This window comes from Diaporthe batatas, assembly GCF_019321695.1.
Source record: "Diaporthe batatas strain CRI 302-4 chromosome Unknown Contig00018, whole genome shotgun sequence".
Taxonomy (NCBI): Eukaryota; Fungi; Ascomycota; class Sordariomycetes; order Diaporthales; family Diaporthaceae; genus Diaporthe; species Diaporthe batatas.
The window spans coordinates 729,689-757,346 of NW_025408565.1; the positions used below are offsets into that span (position 1 = coordinate 729,689).

Genomic DNA, 27,658 nt, shown 5'->3' on the forward strand with positions numbered 1-27,658 from the left:
ACAACGTGATTTGTCCGCCGCTGGGAGCTCGGTGTTAGTCTTCGCGTGGGCCAAGAGGTTGCGTGCATATCCAATGGCGGTGATAACCTGCAGACTGCACCCATCCGTCCCGCAGATGGTACGTGACTGGTTGGAGAACGTAGCATCGGCTGTAGGCCCCCATAACCGAACACATATAAATTGCAAGATGTCGTCGTCAGTCGTGAAAATGCTGAGTTGTTGGGCTGACGGTTCTCTTCTCAACCTCATCGTGCTGGTCCTTCGTTTCAGCCGCCATGAAGGGCTTCACTCTCCTCTCTCTGGTCTTGCCGGTCCTGACTGTCCAAGCAATCAGCCCGCCCCGCGGCACTGGCTTCCCCAAGACCAACGGCACCCGTCTCCTCGCATTCAACGAGACTGTGCCAAGCACCCGGAACTCCCCCCGGTCCGTATCTCTCGCCTGGGTGGATAGCGAGTCCGATGGGAGCTACATATTCTCTGGTAGCGATGGTGCACTTATTATTTCGAATGCGGTGACCGGGGAAAACTCAACCTTTGTGTCTGCGGACCAAGTACCGGCCGATAGCTACGACTACTGGATCAGCACTGACTCGAGCAGGGTCCTCTGGGCCACAAACTACACAAAGCAGTACCGTCATTCATACTTCGCCGACTATTCCATCCTCGATGTCGCGAGTGGCGCTCTGACTCCGCTTGTCGAGGACCAGGTTGGCGATATTCAGTACGCCGAGTGGAGCCCAACTGGTGATAGGGTCGCTTTTGTCCGTGGGAACGATCTCTACATCTGGGCAGACGGCGAGGTCACGAGGATAACCAACGATGGAGACCCCGACACGTTCAACGCCGTGCCGGACTGGGTGTACGAAGAGGAGATCCTGGGAGACCGATACTCCCTCTGGTGGAGCCCTGACGGAACCAAAATTGCGTTCCTGAGCTTCAACGAGACCGGTGTTGGCACTTTCACAGTCCCCTACTATGCCGCAAACACCGAATACGGTCCCTCCTACCCACGGGAGCTCGAAATCCGTTACCCCAAGGTTGGCACCAAGAACCCAACGGTCTCGTTCAACTTGTTGGATGTCGACTCTTCGACAGTCACGAACGTCCCAATCGACGCGTTCGACGCTGACGATCTTATCATTGGCGAGGTCGCCTGGGTCACCGAGGACAGCTCCAATGTCCTCTTCCGTGCTTATAACCGCGTCCAGGACGCGGAGAAAGTAGTCAACGTGAACGCCGGGGATGCAACCAGCTCTGTGGTGCGAGAGCGCACCGAGACTACGGGCTGGCTTGATAACAACCTTGCCATCCAGTACATCGGAGCCTTGGGTGGGAATAGTAGCACCAACGGCACGGTCCCTACCGACGCCAGCTACTACCTCGACCTCTCTGACGAGTCCGGCTGGGCTCACATCTACCTCTTCCCCGTCAGTGGAGGATCCCCGGTCGCACTCACATCGGGTGAATGGGAGGTCCGGTCCATCCTCAAGATCGACAGCGCCCGTGGCCTCGTGTACTACACTTCTACCGAGCGGCACTCAACTGAGTCGCACCTTTACGTAGTGAACTACCGCACCGGCGCTAAGCGAGCGCTCGTGGATGATACCATCCCCGGCTACTGGTCTGCCTCCTTCTCCACGGGAGGCTCGTACTACCAGCTCTCCTACCAGGGGCCCGACGTTCCCTATCAGGAGCTTTACAGCATCAACAGCACCACACCCCTGCGCACGCTTGAGGACAACGCGGCCTTCATCGCCCGCATCAACGAGTACCGCCTGCCGTCGATCACATGGCTCGAGCTCGACCACCCGGATGGCAGCAAGTTGAACGTCCTGCAGCGCCTGCCGGCCAACTACGACCCAGCCAAGAAGTACCCGGTGCTCTTCAACCCCTACGGCGGCCCCGGAGCGCAGAATGTCAACAAGGCGTGGAAATCCCTCAACTGGAACGCATACGTGTCCTCTGACCCCGAACTTGAGTACATCCAGTGGGTGGTCGACAACCGTGGCACAGGGTACAAGGGCCGCGCGTTCAGGGCGCAGGTGACTGGACACCTGGGCGACCTCGAGGCGCAGGACCAGGTGTGGGCGGCGCAGCAGATCGTGCAGCAGCTCCCCTCGGCCGACGCGGACCACATCGCCCACTGGGGGTGGTCATACGGCGGGTACCTGACGTCCAAGGTTGTCGAGCTCGACAGCGGGGTGTTCTCGCTGGGGCTGATCACGGCGCCGGTCACGGACTGGCGGTTCTACGATTCCATGTACACGGAGCGGTACATGAAGACGCCTGAGCTCAACGCGGCTGGATACAATGCCTCTGCGGTGCGCAAGACGGAGGGCTTCAAGAACATCGTTGGGGGTTTCCAAATCACCCATGGCGTTGGCGACGACAATGTGCACTTCCAGAATACTGCTGTTCTGACCAACTACCTGATGGGCCAGGGTGTCAGCCCAGAGAAGTTCGACTCTGTGTTCTTCAGCGACTCGGATCACAACATCAGATACAATGGTGACGGGGTGTTCTTGTACAAGACACTAACTAAGAGGCTCTGGGAGGAGAAGAATCGGGCTCCAGGTCAGACTTCAGAGAGTCACCAATGGAGCAGAAGGAAGGAGACGATGTCGGGAAACTTTTTCGACGTGTAAAGAATCGCGAGTTCTCGGCCGCAGCCCACTCTTTGATAATTTGTAAAGGCTGGGGATAGCTAGAAGCGGATCATCAAGTCACTATGAGACGCTTTCTATACGGAAATATATTGTATTTATCTAGACAAGACATTCTGCATCATTCTCCTCGGGCTCTCACCACTGTTTTGGCTTAAGAAAGACACTTGAACCATTTGAATAGTTCCAAACCCCCTGAAAACAGTGTCGGAGTGTAGTCTACTTGCTGCATAGAGCTGACATTGTAAATTGGCTCACTGTCTACGCCTCAAGCTGTGGTATTTGCGAGTCAATGTGAGCGGCGAGCGCAGTAGAATTTCTTGTTGATAAGACGATGTGAAAGTCTCATTCGTATGATGCTAATGAGAATAATCTCAGCTGGCGTGTATTGCCCGATATGTCACATCCGTTTACCACTGTATGAAGGCACCACACTGTTTAATATGTATGGGGATTAGAAACGAAACCAACCCGGTAATCCAATCGCAGTATTGTCACCTCCCGTTGCTGACTGACACATCTAAACTCACTGTAAATAACGCCATTGGCACAAGGCCGAGATGCAGTGAGATGCTACCACAGCGTGACCTACATGACCAGACTGATTTGATGTGACCTTTCGGTGTAGCAATACTGATGTGAATTTCTGATTTGTTGCACGTCCGGCACCTCAAAATAGGGATAACGAGGTTCCATATACGGAGAGGCTACGAAGCGACGCTGTGGGGTGCATGAACGAAGCGGTTTCGGGTGGATACTCGGTCTCGGCATCTCGTCCAACAGAGCTTGTTAGATGGGATGGAGATACGGGCCAAAGCTCGATTTCGAATCGGAACACTGTGCCTGGTAATAAATCGTTCAAGGTGATCTCGGCCTTTGGGACAACGTTGCAATCCAGGACATTGCTTACCGAACCTTAAAGAAGCTCACCGCGCTGTAAACGATCACACGAGATGAGCGACCTTTCGATGCCGTATTGTCACCAAAGCGAGACCGTTAGAAATCGAGGCAATTTTCTGTCCTCGTACAAAACACTTATAAATTTGAATAGCACACTGGTCTTTTTCAATGTTCTTGGCGGGAATGCAAGCAGCACTCGTGAGAGAGGAAGAGCCGCAGCTGGGCACGCCTGTCGATACCCTCATGCGAACAGAATGATGCAAAAAGAATTGAAGGCCATGCTCTCCATTTCCGCCGGAGACCAACAGAGTTTGCGTCTGATCTTAGCTCAATGCACGCCGAGTGAAACGGGTTCGGCCGCATGCGAAAGATCGGGCGAGATTTTGAAACCCCCGGCGGATCGTCAGCCGGGTTTCGTGTCACTTACACTACTCCGCAAACCATTGAAGGTCAGGCATCGTGCTGTCCTTTTCATTCTCGTAAGCTCTCCTTTATTTTGCAGCTGAGGTAGATGTTCACAATAGGCTGAGGAACATCGTCACCAAAATGCTAAGGGACATCATCATCCTCTCCATCGGTAAGGCCAGAACATGTGCTCCACTCCCCGTTCAAAATTGGAGGCACAGAGTCGCTGACTTGTGAGCTCCTCAAGCAGCCGCGGTAGCCTCGGCGCTGCCCCGTGGCATCACGGTCATCCCGGGCGGCACGGTGGACACTGTCACACCGTTGACAGCACTTTCGTCCAAGGGTGCCGGGGCCGTGGCCGCAAGACAAGCCCCCGCTCCGGCCCCAGTCGCTCCGGCTCCGGTCGCTCCAGCCCCAGTTGCTGCCGCGGCTGTGCCGCTGAGGATAATGCCCCTCGGTGCGTCAGTGACGTTCGGGACCGGGTCAACAACGGGCGACAGCTATCGCAAGAACCTACTGGACCAACTCGTGGCTGCGGGGCAGACGGTCAACTTCGTGGGCGAGTTCCAGAACGGCAACTTCACCAACCCGCAGGTCGAGGCCACCCCGGGCTTCGTGATCAACCAGATCGCCAACTCGTCCAACGTGAGCGTGCCTAAATTCCTGCCGAACCTCGTCCTCCTCGACGCAGGGACCAACAATTGCAACCGAGGCGGGACGGTGCCCGACGCGGGTGCCAACGTCTCGTCCCTTATTGGCAGCATATATGCCCAGAGCCCCGGGTCGACGGTCATTTTGACATCGGTGCTCGTTAACAAGGTGCCCGCACAGGAGGCGTGCCGGGTCGATGTGAACAACCAGTATAATGCGCTTGCTGCTCAGTTGACCGGTCAGGGTGCCAAGTTTGTGTTTGTGGATATGAGGAGTCCGGATGGGCCGACTGTTAACGACCTGGCTGATAACCGGCATCCAAATGACGCTGGTTATGTGAAGATGGCTAATGTGTGGATGCAGGGCATCCAGCAGGCACTCGCGAAGGGCTTCATCACAGCGCCTGTGGCTAATGGTGTCTCTGCTGCTGGCGTTGCTTGAGACTGGCGCCGGTCAACCGGTAGTTGTGTAGATACGGCGAGTGGAGGAGTTGTCTCGCGTATATAATTTGAAGTAGCTGTCAAAATGAGCATCGATTGTCGCTTTCACTGACATCTCAATGGTTTACAAATACCTAGGTAATGACGTTACCTAGGTAGCCTCCATAATGGTCAAATCGTTACATAGCCAGATGTCATCATTGGAAATTTTCGAAGCGTGTACTCTTAAGAAGCTCGAAAGAGTGCCTAGTCTCCTCATGGCTCTCAAATGCTGATAATCTAGTGTACTTATGGGTCAACATCGAGATTCTGTCTAGAGAGCTAAATCGTAGGTGGCCAATCCATCCCGGAAGTTGTCAATGACTATGTTCTCATGGGCCTTTATCTCCTGTCCCAAACAGTAGCATCTTCCTGAGGTCGTGAACAAGACCTTTAACTTGGGACTACTTTGTCTGATTCTTCCTAGGAGAAGCGTCAACGGTCGTCGAATGCTCCGATGATCCAGTACATCCAGGCCATCGATGATACAAAAAACCGCAGTTCCTGGTACAAGGCTCAAGATATCCTCCATCACATCCAAAGATTCTTCCCATGAAGCGATTGTCCCACCCAAACGAGAAAAGCGTTCTTTGGATAAATCCCTCTCAGAGTCGAATCTTGGTGGGAGTAGTTCGACGAGTTGTCGTATCAATGCATACAGTAGAGCTACTAGGGATTGTTCCTCCCGTGAAATTGTGCCATTCGTGTGGCGTATATGGCAGAAGTATGATATCACGTTGAGGTGGTGCTCATCTGCCAGATCAATAACACGGCTAGCTAGTAACGTCAGAGGGTTGCTGGAGTCGGTGACCTCAATAAAGGGGCCGGATAGCCACAGTAAAGAAGACGCGGTATCCTGTGACCACTCCTTCACTCTCAATATGACATCCGGCTCGAAAGGTAGTGGTTGGTCGCTCTCCAATCGTGGACGTACTTGATCGCGACAGAAATGGTCTTCAAGGGAGGCAGAGCGAGTCTCAATGTCATCAAATAGTTCCCTGACTTGATGAGAAAGTAATTATTAGCCGCACAAATCAGCCTTGCTAATTGCTTCGATCGACCTACCTCCTGGGTTCTCCAGAAAAGCGGTGGGATACCGAGGGTTCTCGCCCGGAAGAGCTTCGGCGATGCCAAACAAGAGCTGCGGCGTTCGATCGCTGCGTAAATTTTCTTGTAGAAGCAGTTTTAAACTGAGTCCAAGTCGTTCTTGTCGAATCAGGTCCTCTCGTCGGTATGCCTCGATTCGCGCTTCCTGAAGTTGCAATCTCTCCTCGAAATACTCCCTCTCAGCTAGCTGTCGCGCGAGACCTGTTGAACCGAGCCTGGTGTCTTCAACTCGATCATCTATACTTTCAATTTTGTGCCGGACAAATTGCCCCTCTGCCCTGGAGCTCTGCGCTGCCCGACGGAGAATCCGGTCAGCTCGTTTCACGATGCGATCTAGATCTTTTTGAAAGGTTGCAACGAGGTCATCATTAAAGCTTTTGAGAATGCGTTTGCGCTTCTTAGCCATGATCCAGTCCATTAGTTCCGACAGGAAGATAAATATCTGCCCGTAGAATTCAGAAACCAAGCGAAGCATGGGTTCAGTCGGAAAGAGTTTGGCATCGATTTGTATATCTTCGATACATTCTCCGATGATAGAGAGGCTTTCGCCGATCCCCTCGGCTAACTTCTCGTGATTGTCGCTGGCCTATAGCTGTGGTTCAGTGATCAAATCCACTGTCAAACAGGCAGTATGATTGATGACTAGACATACTTGTATAACGACATGCAGAACTCCTGTAAATATCGATATGTACTCGTTTCCCTCTGGCAGAATACCTAACATAGACTTGTGGGTGTTGATAGTTCCACAAAATCTGTGGAAAAACCTCTTGGTCCTGCCCGTCATTCCACTTTGTGTTTTTGCCTCGCGTTTCAAATGAATCTGTTTGACTTGGTCGATTACGCCCTCAATAGTAGGCACGAATTCTTTGAGGTCGACCCTTTCATTCTCCGGAAAGGCCTGGTAAAAGTCATGAAACTTGCGCACCAGCCCGACAGCCTCCTGACGGATGATCCCAGTTGATGGGTCATGCTCCCTATGAAGACGTGGCTCAGTGAAGGATCGAGGCTTTAACTGTTCCAAAAGCCTGGCGCTTGGTCATAAGAGTCATACCATATGTGTGATAATTCCGTTTCAGGGTTTTGAAAGTACTTGCGCAGCAAATCCAACATATCGGGCGGCTCACGTCTAATACTTTGTGAGAGGGCCTGGCCGAGCTCATGGGCGTCTGTGCCAGGAGGCAAACGTGATAAAGCTTGGGCGCCATAACCCCTCAAGATCTTTCTAGAATGGCTCATGATGGTCAGTGGTGGATATAGACTCTCGATTCCTAAGAACTGAGTGAAAACTCCCTAAGTATGTTACCGGATCAGAAGGTCTTTATCATGCCAATACCGTATCAACTCCTAGCTTTTGCTCGGCTCCTCCTAATCCCGGAAGCATCGGCACATTAATTTGGAAGGTGACGCCCGATTTGCGTCAAATGTAACCACTGTCCAGCCTCACTTTGTAATAAGTGCATAAGCGCTGCTGCCTAAGTACCGGGCGGTTTCGTCGCCCATCTTGTGTCACACAAGCACGGCGAAACGTGGTCAGCAAATGAACCTCCACGAATAAGCATTAAACCTACATACCGGTAGGTCTAGGGCTATCTTGTGTCCTGTGTCACTGCAGGGATTTCTTACACGGGGCAGACCTTCATTCGCCAAGATGTGCTGCCCACCCTCAGGACTCGTTAGGGCTTACTTACCTGGTCTGAACAGGAGGGTTCGCTCGGAACCGCTGGGGTTTTAACTTGGCTTTACAGGTTGCACGACATATACTGGCTATGGCGAATACGAGTACACAAACACGCATGATAGCAATCCTTGGTCACAAGGCTCCGACATGGTAGAGTATTTCAAGAAACATTATTGTCCCCGCTATAGTATACTCTTGCGGGTTCGAACTTCTCAGGTCCATGCTCCATCTAGTTGCTTGGTAGTGCTTGTCTTGCTTCGACATGCTAACAACTGCCAATTGGTGCGCAGCCCGTCATTTCACACCGGCTAATCTTTGATCGCCACTTCACTCGTGTGGTTTGTGGTATGGTACAAATTTTCGTTAACAATCCACCCCAACAAATGAAGAGTATCGTGTGGGACAGGGCGATTCAACTCCAAGCACCATAAAGAAAAAAATGGTCAAGGACATGGACTCGGACGACCTGAAGTTGCAAGAAGAATCGGCGCCAACAAAATCTAGACCCCAATCCGGTCACGGGAAAGAAGTCGCTTTTCAAACAACCACTACCACTGATGTGCACAAGCGACCATGGATACGGTACCGGACTGAGTATCTCGATCAAAACAACGACGACGTCGTCTGGGAAGAAAACTCGCGAACGCCCTCTGCGAATCATAATGATGGGTTGGATTTCATTGGCGATCCAATCTTCGAGATCCTTACAATATACCGAGCGCGAGGCGACAGTAAGAGTGTTAAGAGATCTTCCAAGACAGGGGAAAGAACGAGAGAAGGCCCGCCTCCACGCTCATTTGGCACCCCGCCTCGTCACAAGTTGCGGATCTACTCCTCTGCTCTCCGCAATGCATTGAACTCAGTTGTCCAATACTACCCAAGTCAATCACTCAATGGAGACGCTCTCGAAGTGGATTGGCCGTATCCTGTGTTAGTTCACCATTATGATGAGCTGGCAGAGTTCCGGAAACAAATCCTGCTGAAAGAACCAAGTGAGCTTTGCGTCAGAGAAACTCATGCACCCGAGGACATTCAGGCACTACTGGACTATCTCGACCAGACCGTCATGGACAACATAAGAGCTGAGATGGCCCGTATAAAGAGGGGCTTCTTGAGTTTCGACAGCTTCTGGTACGCCTTCAAACCCGGAACAACAATTTTGTCATCGATCAGAACAACCACTGCCTGGCAAGCATGCGTGATATCCGACATCACGGGCGGGACCTTTGTCGACCCTCCTGAGGAGTGGGTAATAAATGGCTGGTCACTCGCGTTTGACGGGCGTTTTCTTGGTCGCGTCAGTAGTGGGTGCACAATGGAACGGTTCTCTGGTGAAAAAGACCAGAGTTCATTTCGTTTCATATCCGATACCAAGGACATAAGAGACGAAGAAGCCAAAAGACTTGTCGATTATGGAAGGCAGTATTGGGAGCTTATCCAAAAAAAGTGCAAGTACCATGCCGGTGATTCTTGCAATTTCCCGCATAATACGGTCAGTCCCCGAGGGTCAATATGATATGGAACTCCTTGCAGGTTCTCATCATTTTCGCGTGGTGGCAAGGCGTCTGCCGAAATGGCTAACGAGATATTTATAGGTCGAGGGGCTTGTAATGACAGATGCACGACAGTACTATGCAGAAAATCTGGATTCTACTCGCAGTCAACTAGAAGGTTCGGACCTCCGCAGATGGACCAATGATTGCGTTTGCAGTGTCTGCAAACAGAGGTCAATCAAGCTCGAAACTGGCACGCAAACCATGTTCGAGAACTACAGCAAGATAACGCGTCTCAGATGGTCGCAGCTCTCTGATCATCAATATCTTCTCTGTCCATCCGAAGTGCCTGCGTTTGTGTTTAAGTCACGATCATGGGGTGAGGCTCTACTTCATCATGGACAGGTGCATAATGCTAATGAAATCGTTATTTACTAGACATCTTCCATGTCAACAACTTCAGGGATCCACAATTCCAGCAAGATATGATCAATAGCTTAGTCACGGATGAGGAACGTGTCATAACTTTGAAGGCTCTTGCTCAAAGCTTCATACGGGTGAACCAAGATGGCGACACCATTGACAGGCCAGCATGGACGGCAGATTTTGTCAAGGGCAAGGGAACCGGAATGACGTTCCTGCTACATGGTAGACCAGGCGTGGGGAAAACATACACTGCAGGTCAGTCGTTTGACTTTCTTCAATTCACTTCAGAGTTCAGCTGACCGATTCAGAATGCATTGCCGAGTATACAAAGCGACCGTTGATGACACTGACAAATAGCGACATCGGTATAGACCCGGACTCGGTGGAATTAAACTTAACGAGACACTTCAAGACTGCAAAAAGCTGGGGTGCAATCTTGCTCATCGATGAGGCCGATGTATTCATGGAGCGTCGCTCAAGCAACGACTTGACGAGGAATAGCTTGGTAGCTGGTGAGTCCAGATATGTCCGGATGGCAATCTGCAATACTTGTCGGGAATTCAAGCTTGATAATTAATCAAGACAATATAGGATTTCTCCGCGCTCTAGAATTCTATGACGGCATCCTTTTCCTCACAACCAACCGTGTTGGATCTTTTGATGATGCCTTTATCTCACGAGTCCACATCCAACTCTATTATAGGGACTTCACCGATGGTGAGCGGCAGAGGGTGTGGCAAACTTTCATCGACAAGCTGCACAACGACAATACCGATGCGGAGTCTGGGAAATTGTACATGCGAGTTAGCTTGCCGGCGCAGGAGTACATTGAGGGCGAACAGATTCGAGCTATCAAGTGGAACGGTAGAGAGATCAGGAATGGTGCGTAACCCCGGTATTCAACTTTGGCCACGCGCCTCTCTGCCGTTATTTACAGCGAGCTAATTCTCTGATTTCTGAAACAGCCTTCCAGACCGCGGTTGCCCTTGCCGAACATGAAGGGAGGCGGGACAAGGAGGGGACCATCCTCGTGACTGACCGGCACCTCAAATCAGTCTTGGCTCTCTCCAAGGACTTCAAGAATTATCTGACGGAGCTACACCAAGGTCATGATGAGGGCGAAAGGGCGCGCAGGAGGCAGGAGAGATTGGACTCCTTCGGTAATGAGTCCTAAGCCTTCCACTAGTCCGTTTTCTTTCCATGGAATATGTAGTGCGCTTGATTTACTGAGTTCATAACTGCTGGAGATCTACAAAAATCCCACCTCTCGTGCTTCAGCCATATGAGATTATAGTTTCGCCCTTAATCCGTATACAACCCCAAAAACGCACGGCACCTTCATGTAGTGAGAAGTGGTTTTGTTTTTAATCCCCATATATACAAAACGTATATGGCGCCTTCATTGAGACCCAGCGTCCTCACTTTTTTTAAAAAAAAACACAATGCTAACAACAGTGTAAGGCAACTCTCCCTGGGACGTGGCCTCAGGCTCGTGCCGCACAGAATGTGAATTGTCGCTCAGGTGCTGTAACAGTGTACCCGTGGGTTCGCTCTCGCTTTGAGGAACCCACTGCTGGCGCAGTGGGTGCCAAAACCCCCGTACGGCCAAAACCTCCGTACACGCCTGCTAAAATTTTGGTGTGATTTTGGCGATTTTGGAAAATCTCTTAACTTCAAATTAATTCAACTCTTTTAATTTTGCTTTAAATTAAAAAAAAGAGAAGTTTTAAAATCGCTAAATTCTAAAGATTAATTTATACTATTTTAAGTTATTTAACTTTAAAATTAAGAAAATTGAATTTTTAACTATTTTTATTATAAGTTAAATTAAAATCCAGCTTTTTAGAATTAGAGTCTGCCAAAATTACACCAAAAAGTATATAGAGGTTTTGGCCGTGCGGGGGTTTTAGCACCCACTGCGCCAGCAGTGGGTTCCTTAAAGCGACAGCGAACCCACGGGTAACCTCGCTTACGATCAAGGCGAACGTGCATGACCAGACCTGATTGGGCCAACACAAAAGTTTCCGGGGAATTGCGGAGGGTTAGTTTTTAGCACTGACAGTGAAGAATCCCTGACCGGTACCAGTCAATCACACAGGCTTGATACTTTCGTCGTCGTAGAATGATACCTCGAAAGCCCCGGGAAACCTAGGGAGCTTGACTGAGGTTGCAAGTACCTAGGTAAATATGAGCTCACAGACTGTTCTCCATTCCTAAGCTTTCAAAAGCAATCCAAGGTCACCCAAAGGACCGGGCCTGGTGTCATTCTAGTGTAGTCACACGAATCCCACTCACAGGGGCTAAAGAAGGGAGGTAAACGTCTAATAGTTAGGTACTAACTTGCTCCAGCCCACCGGGAATACTTCCGATTATGGGACATGAATATTCTAGCCAAATGACGAAGTATTCGGCTCCAACTGACTTCTGGTTCACAAGCTGTGTCCACCATTCCGGGTGTCTCTCCGAACCGTTTGGCATTCACAGCAATTGGATCTTGGAATGTCGCCATCAGCTCACAGACACTTCGATGATTTTGTCCGGTGGAAAGGACTGAGCAAATCTGTAGACGGCCGGTCAGGGGCAGTCTCAGGAAGGGGGTGCGGCCAAGACCTCGGGAGTGACCAGGGTGCACGTAAGCATTCTTCTTGGCTGTGTCAGTAGGGCGCACGGAAGAGGTCTAACGGGCCAATGCCCTCTTAATCGAGCCTAAGCGCCGAGGTGAGCCGCACATGATCTCATGCTCAAGTTTTGTGGATGTTTGGCCGTTGGCCTACTTTTTGGTGAAAGGGCTTGTAGCGGAAATCCAATGCGATTCGAGTCTGTATGGAAGTGCAGCTGAAAATCGTCGAAAAGACAGTTGGAATTTGGTAAAGGGAACGAGGTCTGGGAATTGGATTAGGAGAATCCTTGAGTCTTGAGGAGACTCTGGTACAGAGTTTGTCTGAGCGGAAGGGCGTGCCTTGATGCTCTGTGTTCAATGTTGTTTACATTCCCAGAAAAGCGGCTACGAGATGTGGTTCGGCGGTGGTGGCCCACATCCCGGCTACACAAACGGGCTACCCACACCTGGGCATGTATCAGATCAGCAGTAGACCCCAGTAGATCGAGGGCAGGTCCATGTGGCATGTCTTGGCAGCCAGCTCTCTTGACGCCGGTGGCCAACGGCCAAGTTATGTAAAGTACTGAAACAAGAGCACGTGCTTCTTTGTCGCATAGTAACATTTATATGTACCGTCTCTAAGGTGTCCCCTTGTGTTCAGCCACTTGGTCTTCTCCGGCTGGTCGACTGCGCGGGCGGTCGTCAACGGTGATGATGTACCTTCGCTACACGTGTAGAAGCAGCAGAACCTTTGAGAAGCTCTTTGACATACTTTCCATGCAGCTCAATTGACCGAATTTGACTCTTGCCGCTCGCTACGCTATCCTGGTCGTGTCGCTTATTTGTTTTCCCGGCCGTTGCATCACGTATTTATTATGGGTGAAAAACAAAAAGCCCCTGATTTTGCCGCGAAGGCTCCTGTGACAGAGTGGTCGCCTGGGCACTGCAGGCAGGTAGCGTTCGGAAATTCCGCAGTTTGCAGTCAAGATGTCCTCTGGCAACCAGTCGTGGGCAACACCTGTATCTGTGCGCCTCGCATGAGCTTGGCAGCTTGCGTGGCGGCTCCATTTCACCGTCTGGAACGTGTTAGACTATATCCACCGTGAGCCCCACTAATTTGCCATCGCAGATCAGATTAGCCGCATTCGCACGCTAGTGATGAATATAAATCCTTTTCAGTATCATTCTTGGTGCCAATAGATTTGAGCGAGGGTTGGTTAAGTTGTTATCACGTACCAAACGATTCTCCGTCAGTGCTTCGGACTCGCAAAACGCTTGACTGCATCCAGTTGTGCGACGCTCCTGACTGTGTTCTCGCAAGGCATTTACTATCGAGTCACGCCGCCGTCTCAACTACGCACTCGAAATTTTCAGATTTACAAAATAGAAATTTGACATTGACACGGCATGCGCTGTGGACCATCAGACGATCGGCTTTTCAGACGGACTCCACACAGAACTCGCTATTGCTTTCCCCAAGCTTGGCGAGCTTGACTGCACAAGCTTAAGCGAATCATAAATCCCCACAGCCCCTTTTTGTAGTCAGTACGTAAAGAGATCACTGGTGATACATGATCTTCGAGTAGTGAGATCACTCAACCCATGCAAATAGACAGGCTCCTCGCACAGACGTGCCTTGGCGATGTTTGGACGAGGAACAGATGTGGGGCCAATAAGGACGGGCCAGTAGAGTCTGGAGCTTGTAGCCAGCGACTGTGGTCCACTGTGACAGTGCACTTCGGAAGCGAAGGCAACGCGTCGGGCAATTGTAACAAACAAAAACCTTGGGATGTGCCAGAGTGCCGGATTGGCGCCCAGAAACAGGCCGAACATGACAGCTCTCCTTTGCAGCCCCGCCAAGGGTGCCTTCTGGATTCTCATGGCAGCATGAGCGGCTGGCACGTTGCCAGGAGTGGGGCCGACTGGGCAAAGCCATGCGAGGACAGCTGCATAGACGGCGACGGCGGCTTGGAAGCTCTAGAGCTCTGCTAATAATGGATGCACATTGTGTAGATCATGATCGTTCGGAACCTTGGAACTGTTCAGCTTTACCCGGGAAACCGCCATGATCCCAGGCCTGCCAGGATGTTGATCAGTGTCCGATCATATCGTGCTTGGTACTCATCCTGGGGCTATCCTTGGGGGCCTGACAGAGTACTACGAGAATGTAGTGCTTAGGTAGTACCGTGTATCCCCCCTTTCTCATCACACCTCCCAATGCGGTATGGACCCCTAGGGAATCGGCGCGACGACGAGATGACACAAAAGAATGTCTCTTCGGAATGAAGCTTAAACCGGAACATTTAACCTTGTTGTATGCGGCACCTCTACCCGCGTTGAAATGACGCCAGAACACATGATTATGAGCACGGTGCACCTCGTCCAGCCTCCAATGGTGTGGGCAGACGACCCTTCCAGGCACCACCGGTGAGATAATCACAGTGCGTTGCGGCGTTTTACCGAGGAGGACCCGCTTGGGGGCTACACCACACGCCTTGATCCCACATCCCGAGGCTCGGCCCGCCATAAGGTTTCAGACGACAGGAGAACACACAACAGGGCCTATCCCACTGCGCTTGGCGCAAATAGGTGGGTAATCACTGCTTCAGACTGCACGGGGGACGTTCTTGGCAGCACTTGTCATGCAAGACACTTCTTCTCTGTCCGACGAAACTGCCACCACCCATGATCTGCACGTCACAAAAAATAGAGGGGCCCGATGGGATGGCAGAGTCTGCTATGGCCCCGCCAATGGGACGCTCTCCTTTCCAAGTATAGAACCTGCTCCCGGTGACAGGCCAACCCCTCCGGGCGGACTACCCCGAACCTGGGGCTGATGAACAGCGGATGCTTGCCGCGGTGGGGACGTTTCGTTCCCTGGCTGGCTCTGCTTCAGCCCCCGATGGACAAGCGACGTTGCTGGCTGGGCGACATCATGGGCAAAGTGATGAGGTCTATGCTGACTGGGCCTTGTCCTTTTTAGGGGGCGAGCTGGAGTGAGGTAAATAGTAGGCCTGGTTTGCTCCTCAAGCCGACCGGTGCAAGACAGCCTCACATGGTCCTTCTCATTTACATGCGGTAGTTACTCTATGCTTTATTGTAGTTTATACCAGCGCTGGCGTTTTTTATTTTCTGTCATCAGCCCCGGAGGCTTCATACGGCCCTACAGGTTTAATACCCCCCCCCCAAAAGCATTTTATAGACTATACAGAAACACATCACCAAAATGTCAGAGAGGTCTTGCCCAGTATCAAAATCGGCGGGCGGACGGTGTCCAGCAGCAGGGCGGGCGAGCAGGAGCAGCAGCAGAGTTGGACCGAGAGGATGCTCCTTTTCCGGATACTGTCAGCCTGGGGACCTGCGAACAGCCTTTGATATCCCAGCAGGCGTCGACTCGGAAGAGTGGCTGAGAGCAAGGTAAGACCGCCACCGCACCACAGGTCCATCATGTCAGTGTGCTGATCCGACGACCTCACCGCGCAGAGAACGCAAGGCCATCAACGCCCTGCTATTTCCAGATACATCAGCCAGGGACCTGAACAGGTTCGCGAGGGACAACATCGACACGCTCCCGCCCAGCGAGAAGGACATCCTGGCCGCCGCCCTCGGTGCCCCAGCACGCCAGGTGATTATCCGAGCCGAGGAGGTCGGACCACGCAGCGGGTGGCGGGATGGGTTCCTCACAGCCGAGTACGGCTTCGTCCCCCCGGACTCGCTCGACTCCTCGGTAGCATCTCTAGCCAACTCGCCTGGGAGGATATGGTCCGACCTGTGCGAGCGGATGCCGGGCTGCGTGGCACGGGGTCGGGTCCGAGACTCGATCGCCTCCCTCCCCGTCGTGGAGGCCACAGAGGACGTCATCCCGGACAACGCGCTGTGGGCGGCGCTGGTGGCCCTCGGCATGCTGTGCTCCATCTGCCGGTACGAGGACAAGCACGACGGCCACGAGGGCGTCAGCCTCAGCAGCTCCAACAAGCCCAAGGTGGAGCTGAGCGACGACGTCGTGGAGGAGGTGAAGGGCTTGCCCCGGAGCATCGGCCTCCCTTACTTCCAGGTCTCGAAGCGGATGGGCCGGCCGATCCCCCATCTTACCTTTGTAGACCAGTCGAGCTACAACGTCAAGATCCGCGACCACAACTCAACGCACCCGTACGTGGCCCGCTTCGACAACATGGACATGAGGTGGCCCATGTTCGGCGACCAGGCCGAGATGGCATTCCTCAAGGGCGTGGCAGACACCTCTGCCAGCTTCCAGCACGGGCCGGACGCCATCGCGGCGTGCCAGGAGTGTGTCATGAACAGGGACGTCGAGGGCCTGTTGAGGGAGATGATCAGACTGAAGGAGATCCTGGAGATGATGCCCAACGCTTTTCACACCATCAGCCCCAACCCCATGTCGGGGGACAACTACGTCCCGGCCAACGAGTGGGTGCGCTGGGCCAAGTTCTCGGCTCCCCTGTCGAAGCGGTGTCCAGCCTCGAGCGGGCTTCAGTTTCCACCTTACCTGCTCATGGACGCCTTCCTCGGGCGCAAGAAGTACGACTCCTTCTTGGGCGCGGAAGGGATCCACCTCCGGGCCTGGGAGCCCTCAAACCTGCGGGCCTTCATCGCCGCAGTGGAGGGCTACTACTCCGTGCCCGAGTTCGTCATGAAATCCGGCGACCCGAGGCTGATGGGCGTGCTGGACGGCATCGTCGAGGCCTACACGGGCGAGAGGGGCTTCATGGGCGTGCACAGGTACAAGGTGTTTGGCATCCTCGAGGTCGCGGGCAAGACGGGCCGCACGGAGACCAACAGCGCGTCCGGGGCTGCCGACGCAGGCCGTCCCTGGGAGGAGACGCACAAGCAGTTTTCCGAGGCCATGAAGGAGCGGCTGGAGCCGTACCGCACCGACGTCTCGATCGAGCCGCATCAGATGCGCGGCAGCTTTGCCGAGTGCAGGTACAAGGCCAAGGTCCTGGGGAGGTCGTTTGTCGACAACGACCCGGACCGGGGCATCGCCATGGTGACGCTGGATATTCAGGATACTGGCATCACGTTCCAGCCTGGTGACCGGCTCGCGGTGATGCCTCTCAACAGCTGGGAAGAATGCGCCAAGGTCGCCGCCTCGCTTGGGCTGGACGAGATGCTCAACGTCCAGGTCCCCGTTAACAAGGAATGGGCCAGGTTCGCCGACCACCTGGGATCCGTATCCAGGTCTCCGAGGGGGCCCATCACCGTCCAGGACATCCTGCGAAGGGGTCACCTCGCACCACTTACCCAGGAGCTCGTTCTTAGGATCCACTCGATGCTGAGGGCGTCGTCCAACACCGCGCTGCAGGTCCTGGCCACCGACGAGTGGCCGGTACGAGGATCTCTGGGGGACCTGCTCCAGTCTGCCGTGCAAGACACACAGCCAGCGGTCTGGGACTCGGCCTTCAACCTGCATGACCTCTCATGGCTGTGTGAGCTCGTGCCGGTTGAAGTGCCGCGCACATATTCCATTTCTAGCTTCCCCGACGAGCTTCTCCCCAGCACTGTCGACCTGAGCGTCTCCCGGTCTGAGTATATGCTCAGCTCGACGTTCGCTGGTGAAGCCAAGATCAAGAGGTGTGGTGTCAGCAGTGGGTTCCTCAATCCCGTCGTCGCCTCCAACGACGAGATGATCCCCATCGAGGAGGATGTACTCATTGGCGTGTCGCGTCCTCAGGCATTCCAGCTCCCGTTGAGCGGTGCATCTCCTTGTGCCTTCTTCGCCGGTGGTAGTGGAATCGCGCCTTTCCGTAGCTTCTGGCAGTCCCGTATCCAGAGCGGCGCAGTTGGCCGCAACATTCTGTATCTCGGTATCCAGTCACGGGATAAGTTCTGCTATGAACACGAGCTCCGCCAAAACGTCAGCGAGGGACAGATGGAGGTCCACGTGGCTTTCTCCCGTGACTCGAGGGGCCTGGCCATGCAGGGCCGTGAGCTGGTTGAAAAGACCACGCCGCCCCGGTACATCGACACATTGATTACCGAGCAGGGCTCGACCATCTGCGATCTGGTCATGAGCAAGAAACACGGCGGGCTGGGCGGTTACCTGTACGTGTGTGGATCTGTGGCAGTGTTCGACTCCGTCATGAAGGGTATAAGGCAGGCCATTTACAACCACCGCACGTCGACGCTGGACTCGGCAGAGGAGCTCATCAACGCGGCGTTTGCGGAGCGCCGGTTCATGCTGGACGTCTTCATGACGCCCAAACCACTCCCGTGCAACCTCCCTACCATCCCGCTCTCCCAGCTTGCCCTCAACACAGGCCACAGGGGTGCGTCGAGGATCTGGATCGGCGTGCACGGCAAGGTGTACGACGTGACAGACTTCTGCCCGATGCATCCAGGCGGAACTCTGATCATCAAGTCCAATGCTGGAGTCGACTGCTCGGCGTCCTTCGACAACCTCGCACATACCACCAACCCAGAGGTGTCGTCGCTTCTGACCAAGTATTTCATCGGCCACCTCACGCCCAAGCCGGACTTCCACGGCAACGATGACCTGGACATGCTGTACGAGCTGTGGTCATCATACCTCAGGACCAACGTCGAGACCCTCGTGGCGCACCAGATGGAGATGAACGCCATGATCACAAACCAGACCCTAGACCCATCCAAGTGGTGGTACCAGGGGCCGGGACTCCTGAACATCAAGGGCGTGCGGTCCTTTTACCAGTACCAATCCCGCCTCCTGCAGACCGGATTCAGTGCGCTGTTCGGCTCCAAGTTCCAGGAGCTCATCCTCAAGCTGTCCTTCAGCCTCGCCAACGCATCCTCGGCAGGACCGTCGACCAACCTGCCCGACGTCCTGGGCGTCGTGGCCCGGGCAAAGACATCAGGCAGCGCGATCAAGACCTCCAAGGAGATCGCCCGGGTGGGCGAGTTCGTAGGCAACAGCGAGGAAGCCCGCTTCCACGAGCGCGGCATCATCGACTACGCCAGCAAGTCGGTGGAGATGGACATCAGCCTGCTGGAGGACGTGCGGGCCGAGGCCTGCGCGGGCATGGACGCCTTCGACGCGCTCATGAGCCAGGACGCGGACTCGCCCGAGGAGAGGGTCGTCGCGCTGGCGACGTTCCTGATGCAGCTGCTCGAGCGCGTGGCCAAGCGCCTCGAGATCTTCTACGCCAACCTCGCGCAGTACTCTGTCTACCAGCCCACCATCGAGCGGAACCCGGCCCGCACGCGCTGGAGGCTGGTCCGGTCGAGCGTCAGGGACGGCTCCTTCTTCGTGCTCACGCAGAACCTGAGCATGAACAGCGCCGCCGCCGCTGCCTCGTCGTCGTCGTCACACGTGCCGGCGCCGGCACGGCCGGCCTTCCAGACCAACATCGACTTTGACCACGTCATGAGCCAGGTGCGCCAGGGCCTGGGCGCACACCTCCCCCAGATCCAGCAGCAGCAGCAGCAGCAGCAGAACAGGGCGACGCCCAGCGCGATAGACGCGGCGCGCGGACGAGCGCCACCCGACGCGACCAGCGCGCTCGAGTCACACGAGAACGGCAGCGCCCTCAGCCGGATGAGCTCCTTCATCGACAAGAACATGCGGTCGATCCGGCGGCTATCGAGGATGCCGGCCGTCCTGCCGCCCAGCCTGTCAGGCCTCGCAGAGGGCGGCCATCAGGTGCCACACGGACTGGGCATCGCGGGCATGCCGTCCGGGGGCGGGCTGATGCACCTCACGCCGCCGAGCAGCAGGGGCTCCAGCGTCGACGGGCGCGACGCCCGCGGGCGGATGGTGATGATGGGCGGGGTGGGCGGCGGCCCGGGGCCCAGCATGCCGCCGTCGCCGCCGATGGACGCGGCGACGGCCATCACGGCCATGATGGGCAAGTTCCACGGGCGCAAGAGGAGCAACGTGTCTGCGACGGGGGGGCCGGCGAGTCCGCCCATGCAGCGGAGCACCATGGCTGGTCCGCCGATGAGCCCTGGTGGTACTCATGTGATGATGAGGTCGAGGGCGCCGTCTATGCAGAGTGTCAGGGCTGGATCGTTAAAGTCTTTTAAGCTGAGTGAGAGGGTGCATTCTTATGGACAACAAGAGAAGAGGGTTGCGCCGACGTTTTGATGTGATCTTTGGGTTGGCTGTACTGGTATGGCGCACAATTGTTTAAGGGTGGGTGGTAGAATTATCATAGAAGGCGTTCAGGGAACTCAAAATATCATGTTAGACGATTCACTCACCCTTATACTCTGTTATTCCGGAAGCATGTTGTGAAGGTGAGAGAAGGGAGTTGTAAACGTCCATGTGAGACCCACAATTTAAGGTATCTTGATCCAATCAGAGCTGTTCCCAGGCCTTTGGAATTGCCTCGGCTCACCTGAATCAAGGTTTCCGTGTCATGTTTCACCCCTCACTTTGAATAATTTCACCGCCACCTGCAGATGCAAGATATATAATGGAAGTTTCCGTTGAGCGTGGGTTATTTCAGCCAATAGCATCTTATTTGATTTCAGAAATTCAACGTCACACAAACACTCTAACTCCTTCCTCCAACAACCATTGAAGGCTTGCATTCCAATATGGCCACACCGAGCCACCTACAAGCAACACAAGAAGACATCGAGCACTTCAAACAAATCCCATGGTGCCTGAAACACCTAGAGCCCCCAAATACAGACCTCGTCATCTCGAAAGCCTATACCCGCGGCCGAAAGCCCAAGAACGAGGACACCCTCTTCTCAGTCACCATCAACAGCCCCGGCACCCTGCCCCATTTCATCTTTTTCTACCCGCGGCCCACGGACCCGCGGGCTCTGGTTCCGGAGGTCAAGGCGCTGATCACCCTGGGGGACGACCTGAATGGGCACCCGGGCATCTCCCACGGCGGGATGGTGGCCGCCATCTTCGACGAGGTGCTCGGGTATGCCGCGCCGGGGGTCAGGATGATTAGCGGGGAGAACCGGGGAACCAGCGGGACGCCGGGGCCGTCGTACGTCACCGCCTATCTGAATACGACGTACCTGAAGCCTGTCAGGACGCCGGCGACTGTCATGGTTGTCTCCAGGCTGGTTAGGACGGAGGGGCGGAAAATCTGGGTCGAGGGCCACATGGAGGATGGTGAGGGTGTGAAGCTGGCGAAGGCAGACTCTTTGTTTGTGGAGACCAAGCTGAAATTGTAGAGGACCGAGTGCCTTTCCATAAGCAGCCGGATAACTACCTTAGTAAGGGCGACTTGACTGGTAGTTTGAGGTGAAAGACTTGGAGTGGACATCCCTCCAGGCCAATCAGTTGACCAGTACCGCTTGACACGGTGCGCGGACTGGGCTGGTCTGGATTGACGGACAAAGATCGGCGCAGTTGGGTTATTTCATGGATCTCGATGATGGAAGGGGCCTCATCTGGTCGTTTTACGGGAGCATAGAACAGACAATAGACAAACTTTCAGTCCAAGAGAGCAATTATTGGCATCATCATTAACAGGTTGCCTAACATTAAGCATACTAATAGCCGCGAGACTGGCCAGTATATGTCCTATTCATCGGCCGTCGTATGCTCGCACTCGGTCTTCTTGTGCTTTCCGTAATAGTGGGCTCTTGCACTTGCAAGCGATCATTATTCCCATACCCGACCATGGTCTTCATGGCTCCGGTCCAGCCCAGCTCTTGCCTCTTGTACGCCCTGGCCGGCCTGCCATCCTGTGGCCTCTGGATGACCACCGTGGGGAAGGTCTCAACTCCCTCCTCCATGACGTGGCCAGGTCCCCCGGTATTACTGCTGCCGAGCAGGGGCTTCGGCTCAAATGCGCCGTCGTCATCAACAGCACCTGCGGTCTGGCCCGCCTGCTCCTCCATCTTGGCCTCATCGGCAGCGACCTCGATCCACACGGTAGCCTTGCGGATCGAGTCGGCGTAGATGAACAGCAGCGTGATGACGGTGAGCGGCGCACACACGACCCAGAATACCCAGAACAATCCGCCAGTCGGGCCGAATGGGTCGCTCATAGACAGGATAGAAGGGACAATGGTAAACGGCAGTAGGATACCACCAAGGTATGAGATCCGGTCCAGACCCCTCGAGTTCTCGTCCTTCTCGCCTGGCGCAAGCGACCGCTTTGTGTTGTTCCCGGCCTGGATCGACCGGAACTCGTCAGCAATGGCCTTGGCCCCCCCAGCCGCGACAGTGGCAAGGTCGACGCGGCGCGCGTTCCGGTCCAGCAGCCCCTCCCACTCCGTCGCGGTGATGGGCATCGGCAAGCCCCAGCGCGTGAGGTAGCGGGTGATGTTGAGGTTGTGCTCGACGGCGAGCTGGACGCGCCAGGCGAGCGACAGCACGTGCGCCGGGTGCTCCTCCGGGTCGATGAGCGGCGACTCGAAGTACGCGAGCCAGTGCGTGTAGACGAGCTCCGAGAGCAGGGCGCGGACGCCCAGGCGCATCTGCTGCGGGTCGCGCATCGCCTCCTGCAGGATCACCTCGAGGCTCGAGTGGTGCTCGTCGACGCTCTCGTCGTCCCGGCTGCCCGTGTTGTCTGGGGCTGCGGCGTGCAGGGCCACCATTGTCGTCTGCTTGCGCATGAGGGGGTTTGAGCCTGCCCATGGTGGGTCGTTGAGAAACAGGACTGGATGGGGAACTTAGCATGACGTTGTCCGCAGAAACGTGACTTATCTAGGTAGACAGGATCAATATCACCTACCGCCGTCATTCTCGCCATTGAGCCACAGCGATGCCCGGCAGAACATCACAGCATCAGAACTCTCGTCCGACAGAGGATACGCAGGCAGCGCAGCCTGTGCTCCCTCCTTCGCCTCGGCGTCCCCGCCACCGGTGTTTCCATAAGAACACAGCTCGGGGTACTCGAAGCACGCCCAGCGGTCTCCCGGCCGGCGGTGAATAGGCGAGTACCTCCGTCGTTGCGCATGCGCCTTGATGAACAGCGGGTCGATGGAGAGGGCCCGCTGCAGCAGCCTCACGTACTCCTGCGGGCTGCCGTGGACGACAAACAGGCGCTTGAGCGAGTCGTTGAGGCGCTCGCAGTTGGCTGGGCTGAGCTCGGTCGCGAGGTCGTCCGTCGTCCGCAGGAACCGCACCCGCCGCTGCTGCGGGCTCCATTCGATCACGTACGCCGGCAGCGACTCGATGTTGGCCTGCTGCTGGGACGAGGCAGAGACCGTCTTTGTGAGGGTGCTCATGGATGTGTTGGATATCGACGTGGCTTTCACGGCGGCGCCCTTCTCGCTGAGGGACAGGTGGTTGTCCATCGTGAGCTGTGGATGGGCGTGAAGGAGGAGGGGGCAATCGCGCGCGCCTGTTGTTGAAGTCAATCGATGATGTACGAGGTGGCCCGCTGTCAAGATGAGGGGGCCATTCACATCTGCTTATACCTTTTGGCCTGATGTTTTGTAACGGTGCATCGAAACTTTGACCACGGAGCAAGGCAGGGGATGCTGGCTCACGCCATGCCATTAAGGTGGTAACCCGGTCAAGCAAACCGGGCTGTCCGACTTACCGGATGCTATTTACAGCAAGACCCTGCCCCTGTGTTTCGATAGACGAAATGGCATATTGCTTTTGGCAGCGATTGCAGTGGGGGATTCCTTATCCGCCTGTGCAATGAGCTGAAAATACGAGTCAGTGCTCGGTGACGGCTTTGAAGAGCTTCACTATGGGCGCGCAAACTGAGGTAGTATTTTTGCCCAGGGCGATCATGCTATGCTTAAAGCAACCTCGCAAGATCTATCCCGCTTAAGGGCTCAGATCGACACGCAGGGTCTATAGCCCCGTCTCATTTGCTTTCCTCTACACTCACCACTCCTCTACACTCAATTGTGGGATGACAAGAATTTACGGTCCAGTTCGGATTCGTCCACACAGGAAGTCCTCACGAGTACTAGCGACTATGCTGCTTTTGTTCTCTCTGCGACAATGTGACCCATTAGGGCCACACCGACCTTTTCACCGATAAAGGTGTATCCTTCAGGGGTGAAGTGGATCGCGTCGTCCCAATATTTGCGGTGGTTTTCGTCACACGGCAGAGCATCGTGAAGGTCAAAAGTGTAGCTTTATGAATGTGTTAGTCGATCAATACTGCACGCTTAGGCATGGAAGTATCTCTTGCATGTGAGAGACTTACAAGTTTTCTGCCTTGTGATCTTTTATCAACTGATTGAGAACATTTCTTCGGTGAACGAGGCCAGCGTTGTTCTTGTCGATGGTCGCTCTAGGAACGGTGAGCGCCAGCACCCTGCTTCCATGGGAAAGCGGGATATCCCAGATCTTCTTGAAGGCTTCTATGATCTCATCTCCTTGGATGTTGAATGCTATGTCACTATGACAAGGTCAGATAGTTATGTAGAACCAAGCAATTCCTTGACCTACTTCGTCGCGCCCAGCACAATGGTCCAATCGAAGGGTTCCTGGCCCTTGCCGACTGCCACAGCAAATCAGTGACTTCCCCATGCGCCAGGTTCTTACGGTATTTCATTTACTTACAATGTTTCTGCATCCGCTCTAGAAATCTCCCCCTTGTCACCATATCGCCGGGCACACCGTCCACGACCGTCTCGATCTTTGTATCCGGCAGGATCGTCCCAAGCATACTGGCGACATGTTGTGAGAAGGGATGGTAAACCGCGCCCATGCATGAGTACCCGGCCACCAACGATGCGCCCAAGAACAAAATTCGGATCTTCTTGGTCGACATGGCGAGCTTCAGGGGTGGATGAGCGTCGGTGATTTCTACTCAGGCTGCAAAGTCGATCCGGGAACAGGGGCGGGAAGATGGCGAGATCAAGTCGCTAGGCAGAAATGACAGTTGGCTGAGTCAACGTCAACGTGCACACGCAACCCCGCGCCGTTGGCTTGGTGGGGTCCTCAGACAGTTGCCTGAGCGTTTCAAATGGGGGAATCATTCAACTATGTCAACTTAAGGCACAATCTGATAACAATTTATACCTTAAGAACTTAACGCTTTCTGAATGTTTTTAAGCATCTACTTCATAGGAGCACTTGAGGGCTTTGAGCGCTTACCACTGTATGAAAGCGCCATGTGTGTCTTCGGACGTGTACGGAATAAATGCGAAACCGTTAAATACCTAGGTACTTACTTGCCCTTGCTCACTGCGTGTAAAAAAAGATCTCGTTATCCCGACCATGAGCGCACACAAATGTCAACGCCGCGAAGCAAGAACCTGTGGAAACAGGCAAGAACGATGTAAGAGCCGCCGAAATGCCTGTACTTTATTCCGCCTCAAACCCGTCTTCGCTTCTCTGAGTATGTTTGTCTTGTGACCGTGTATCGCGTTGCTCTGGCCATGTCTAACCCGCCAAGTCGTTGAGCGTTTACCACTGTATGAACATTGGAATGCACCGCATATTTACACTTTGTATGTATGGGCAGTAGAAGAAAAACCACTGGTCCTCCCATATGCCGTCATATGAGCCACGTCCCACCCCGACCTACTCCTGAGGGCCATCATCGCGGGAAGGCAGCAGTGGCTCATTTTCATCAACTTCCCCGTCGCGACCACTTGAAGACTCTTTCCGCGACCCTCTGTAGAGAACCATGTGCTGGTAAAAGAAGACAAGATCGAAGAGGACGGTGATATTGCCCAGCACAAACTTGGCCGGGTTCGACGACACGGCTGACCAGTTCCCAGTGCTGGCAGAGTCCAGAAACAGCTGCGCCAAGGACAGGATTCCTCCCATGAGGTCCATGCTGAACTGCAAAATGCTCATGCCCACGGTCGACTTGCGTTGGAAGTTTAGCACAGCCTGTGGGGCATACTTCACCAAGGTAAGAAAGGACTTGACATTTCCCAGGACAAATATCTGCGGATGGGGTGATATGTTTTAGTGTCTGTGCTCGAAAATTGCATGCATCCAGCGAATTCGACGGCCACGGCTGTGGCTGTAGAATTGCACATGAGAAACAAAAGTCCTGGAGCATTGTCTATACTCACAACATCTAGCCACGACCAACTTGTAGAGTCCGGCTTGATCAGGACCGCGAGCACCGCCAACAGGATAGCAGCATTGCAACACCAGAACAGGCCAAGGCCCACACGGCTAAGTCTTAAGCCCTTTGTGGTCGTAAATCCCCAGAGGGCAGGGTAGAATTGAGAGTAGATAATCACTGCAAGGATCGCGCCATGGGACGCATACACAATATCGTTGAGCTGGACCGTTGGCTCCGGGTGACTGGGGTAGCGCTCTGCATACTCGTGTCGGACGGTCGGCCATGAGTATAGGGCGATATTGTAGATGGCATAAGAGGCCATGCCCAGGATATTGAGGAAGGCGAAGTCGATAGAGAAGCCCAGCGTCGTCTTGCGGCGGATGTTGAGGATAGGCTGGGGGTAGAATGAGCCGGCCCAGCAGAGCATGTACGACCAGCCGAGAAGGCCGGACACGACCTGGACCGTGGTTGGGGCCATCCTGAATGAGGCCGAGATGTGTTGAAGGTGTTTGTTTGAAGCGAGTTCGGCCGTCGATAAGACCTCGGGAGTCAAGGTGGCAGAGTCTTGGTCCGACCAATTCGGTTTAGCACAAAAAAATCCTTATCTCCCGAGGTCCGTCTCCATTTTTTTTTGGTAGCCGGAGACTGACTGACACCTAAGAAATATACACGGGCGAAGTCCAACTTAAAACTTGAGAGATGACCAGCATTTGACCACATCTGAATAGTAGGTAGATGCCTGTGCTACCTGTGCGTAGCTAGACGTGACTTGTATCGCCAGAGCTTCGACCGATAGGCGTTGGCCGCCGATGAGAGGCACAGCCGGCAACCGTCTCATGCTGTGACGTAGTTCACCGGCATCCATGAATTCGCCAAGACGGCGGAATAGGACGGGAACCCCATGGTATGCGAGTTACTAGTAAGCAAACCCCACCGTTTCTTCAGTGTACATTGACAATAAAGTCATACACATCCTCTACGTACCTATTTACATAGCCCACTTGGGCAGGAACATGGAAAGGGCCACATCCATTCGCGTACCTAGGTACCTAGGCTAGGTAGGAAGCAGACCCAACGGGCCAGACCATAGGACGTTTGACGGCAGTGTTAACTAACCCACTGTTCAGCTTCGCCCATTATCTGCTTTTTCTGCATCCTAGTGCACGGGCTTTCCATGCTAAGTCAAGATCAGTCTGAAAATAAGGTTTTTGTAGTTACAAATTATACTATGACCTCTCTCGGCTAGCCATAGCTGATTGGGGAATCTTTGGGATTCTCTCGGCGGGTTTTCATTCATGGCATGGCTTGCTTGTATTCCATATGATGCTTGAGAAAGGTCCCAGTATCGGC

At 54.2% G+C, this 27,658-nt stretch overlaps 9 protein-coding genes across 9 annotated transcripts; 5 read left to right on the forward strand and 4 right to left on the reverse strand.

Annotated features, from left to right (window-relative positions):
• Positions 1-263: 263 nt before the first annotated feature.
• Positions 264-2,645, forward strand: KVR01_012196 (uncharacterized protein; the record flags this gene model as incomplete). The annotated part of the gene is made up of 1 exon (XM_044784567.1): positions 264-2,645. The coding sequence occupies exon 1, from the start codon at positions 276-278 to the stop codon at positions 2,643-2,645; it is 2,370 nt and encodes a 789-aa protein (XP_044638774.1). The 5' UTR covers positions 264-275.
• Positions 2,646-4,109: 1,464 nt separating this feature from the next.
• On the forward strand, positions 4,110-5,060 carry KVR01_012200 (uncharacterized protein; the record flags this gene model as incomplete). Its single annotated transcript, XM_044791452.1, has 2 exons — positions 4,110-4,140; positions 4,219-5,060. 2 exons carry the CDS (start codon positions 4,110-4,112, stop codon positions 5,058-5,060), a joined length of 873 nt encoding a protein of 290 aa, XP_044638778.1.
• Positions 5,061-5,267: 207 nt separating this feature from the next.
• Positions 5,268-7,522, reverse strand: KVR01_012134 (uncharacterized protein). The gene is made up of 4 exons (XM_044787462.1): positions 7,260-7,522; positions 6,858-7,182; positions 6,164-6,791; positions 5,268-6,100 (listed from the first exon to the last, which is right to left on the reverse strand). Exons 1-4 carry the CDS (start codon positions 7,442-7,444, stop codon positions 5,373-5,375), a joined length of 1,866 nt encoding a protein of 621 aa, XP_044638712.1. The 5' UTR covers positions 7,445-7,522; the 3' UTR covers positions 5,268-5,372.
• Positions 7,523-8,067: 545 nt separating this feature from the next.
• Positions 8,068-11,206, forward strand: KVR01_012213 (uncharacterized protein). Its single transcript, XM_044794276.1, has 6 exons — positions 8,068-9,378; positions 9,482-9,758; positions 9,818-10,060; positions 10,114-10,317; positions 10,397-10,687; positions 10,771-11,206. The coding sequence occupies exons 1-6, from the start codon at positions 8,326-8,328 to the stop codon at positions 10,977-10,979; spliced, it is 2,277 nt and encodes a 758-aa protein (XP_044638791.1). The 5' UTR covers positions 8,068-8,325; the 3' UTR covers positions 10,980-11,206.
• A 4,979-nt stretch (positions 11,207-16,185) lies between these two features.
• KVR01_012245 (uncharacterized protein) lies at positions 16,186-20,497 on the forward strand (the record flags this gene model as incomplete). The annotated part of the gene is made up of 1 exon (XM_044794499.1): positions 16,186-20,497. The coding sequence occupies one exon, from the start codon at positions 16,186-16,188 to the stop codon at positions 20,479-20,481; it is 4,296 nt and encodes a 1,431-aa protein (XP_044638823.1). The 3' UTR covers positions 20,482-20,497.
• Positions 20,498-20,859: 362 nt separating this feature from the next.
• On the forward strand, positions 20,860-21,769 carry KVR01_012132 (uncharacterized protein). The gene has a single exon (XM_044788178.1). It carries the CDS (start codon positions 20,937-20,939, stop codon positions 21,534-21,536), a length of 600 nt encoding a protein of 199 aa, XP_044638710.1. The 5' UTR covers positions 20,860-20,936; the 3' UTR covers positions 21,537-21,769.
• A 119-nt stretch (positions 21,770-21,888) lies between these two features.
• KVR01_012234 (uncharacterized protein) lies at positions 21,889-23,612 on the reverse strand (the record flags this gene model as incomplete). The annotated part of the gene is made up of 3 exons (XM_044792262.1): positions 21,889-21,949; positions 21,982-22,972; positions 23,048-23,612. 3 exons carry the CDS (start codon positions 23,610-23,612, stop codon positions 21,889-21,891), a joined length of 1,617 nt encoding a protein of 538 aa, XP_044638812.1.
• A 433-nt stretch (positions 23,613-24,045) lies between these two features.
• Positions 24,046-25,185, reverse strand: KVR01_012294 (uncharacterized protein). Its single transcript, XM_044787305.1, has 4 exons — positions 24,844-25,185; positions 24,730-24,781; positions 24,485-24,679; positions 24,046-24,411 (listed from the first exon to the last, which is right to left on the reverse strand). The coding sequence occupies exons 1-4, from the start codon at positions 25,052-25,054 to the stop codon at positions 24,249-24,251; spliced, it is 621 nt and encodes a 206-aa protein (XP_044638872.1). The 5' UTR covers positions 25,055-25,185; the 3' UTR covers positions 24,046-24,248.
• A 238-nt stretch (positions 25,186-25,423) lies between these two features.
• On the reverse strand, positions 25,424-27,050 carry KVR01_012222 (uncharacterized protein). Its single transcript, XM_044783951.1, has 2 exons — positions 26,313-27,050; positions 25,424-26,181 (listed from the first exon to the last, which is right to left on the reverse strand). The coding sequence occupies exons 1-2, from the start codon at positions 26,784-26,786 to the stop codon at positions 25,810-25,812; spliced, it is 846 nt and encodes a 281-aa protein (XP_044638800.1). The 5' UTR covers positions 26,787-27,050; the 3' UTR covers positions 25,424-25,809.
• Between the last annotated feature and the right edge of the window lie 608 nt (positions 27,051-27,658).

Excerpts from the sequence above, each read along its gene's own strand:
- KVR01_012294 (XM_044787305.1), bottom strand. The coding sequence starts at position 25,054 with ATGTCGACCAAGAAGATCCGAATTTTGTTCTTGGGCGCATCGTTGGTG. Across the intron at positions 24,782-24,843 it reads AGAGCGGATGCAGAAACATT|TCGGCAAGGGCCAGGAACCC; the intron begins GTAAGTAAATGA and ends TTGCTGTGGCAG. Across the intron at positions 24,680-24,729 it reads ATTGTGCTGGGCGCGACGAA|TGACATAGCATTCAACATCC; the intron begins GTAGGTCAAGGA and ends ACCTTGTCATAG.
- KVR01_012132 (XM_044788178.1), top strand. The coding sequence starts at position 20,937 with ATGGCCACACCGAGCCACCTACAAGCAACACAAGAAGACATCGAGCAC.
- KVR01_012213 (XM_044794276.1), top strand. The coding sequence starts at position 8,326 with ATGGTCAAGGACATGGACTCGGACGACCTGAAGTTGCAAGAAGAATCG. Across the intron at positions 10,318-10,396 it reads GAGGAATAGCTTGGTAGCTG|GATTTCTCCGCGCTCTAGAA; the intron begins GTGAGTCCAGAT and ends AAGACAATATAG. Across the intron at positions 10,688-10,770 it reads CGGTAGAGAGATCAGGAATG|CCTTCCAGACCGCGGTTGCC; the intron begins GTGCGTAACCCC and ends TTTCTGAAACAG.
- KVR01_012134 (XM_044787462.1), bottom strand. The coding sequence starts at position 7,444 with ATGAGCCATTCTAGAAAGATCTTGAGGGGTTATGGCGCCCAAGCTTTA. Across the intron at positions 7,183-7,259 it reads ACGGAATTATCACACATATG|GGAGCATGACCCATCAACTG; the intron begins GTATGACTCTTA and ends ACGTCTTCATAG. Across the intron at positions 6,792-6,857 it reads TTCTGCATGTCGTTATACAA|GCCAGCGACAATCACGAGAA; the intron begins GTATGTCTAGTC and ends CCACAGCTATAG.
- KVR01_012222 (XM_044783951.1), bottom strand. The coding sequence starts at position 26,786 with ATGGCCCCAACCACGGTCCAGGTCGTGTCCGGCCTTCTCGGCTGGTCG. Across the intron at positions 26,182-26,312 it reads GTTGGTCGTGGCTAGATGTT|ATATTTGTCCTGGGAAATGT; the intron begins GTGAGTATAGAC and ends CCCCATCCGCAG.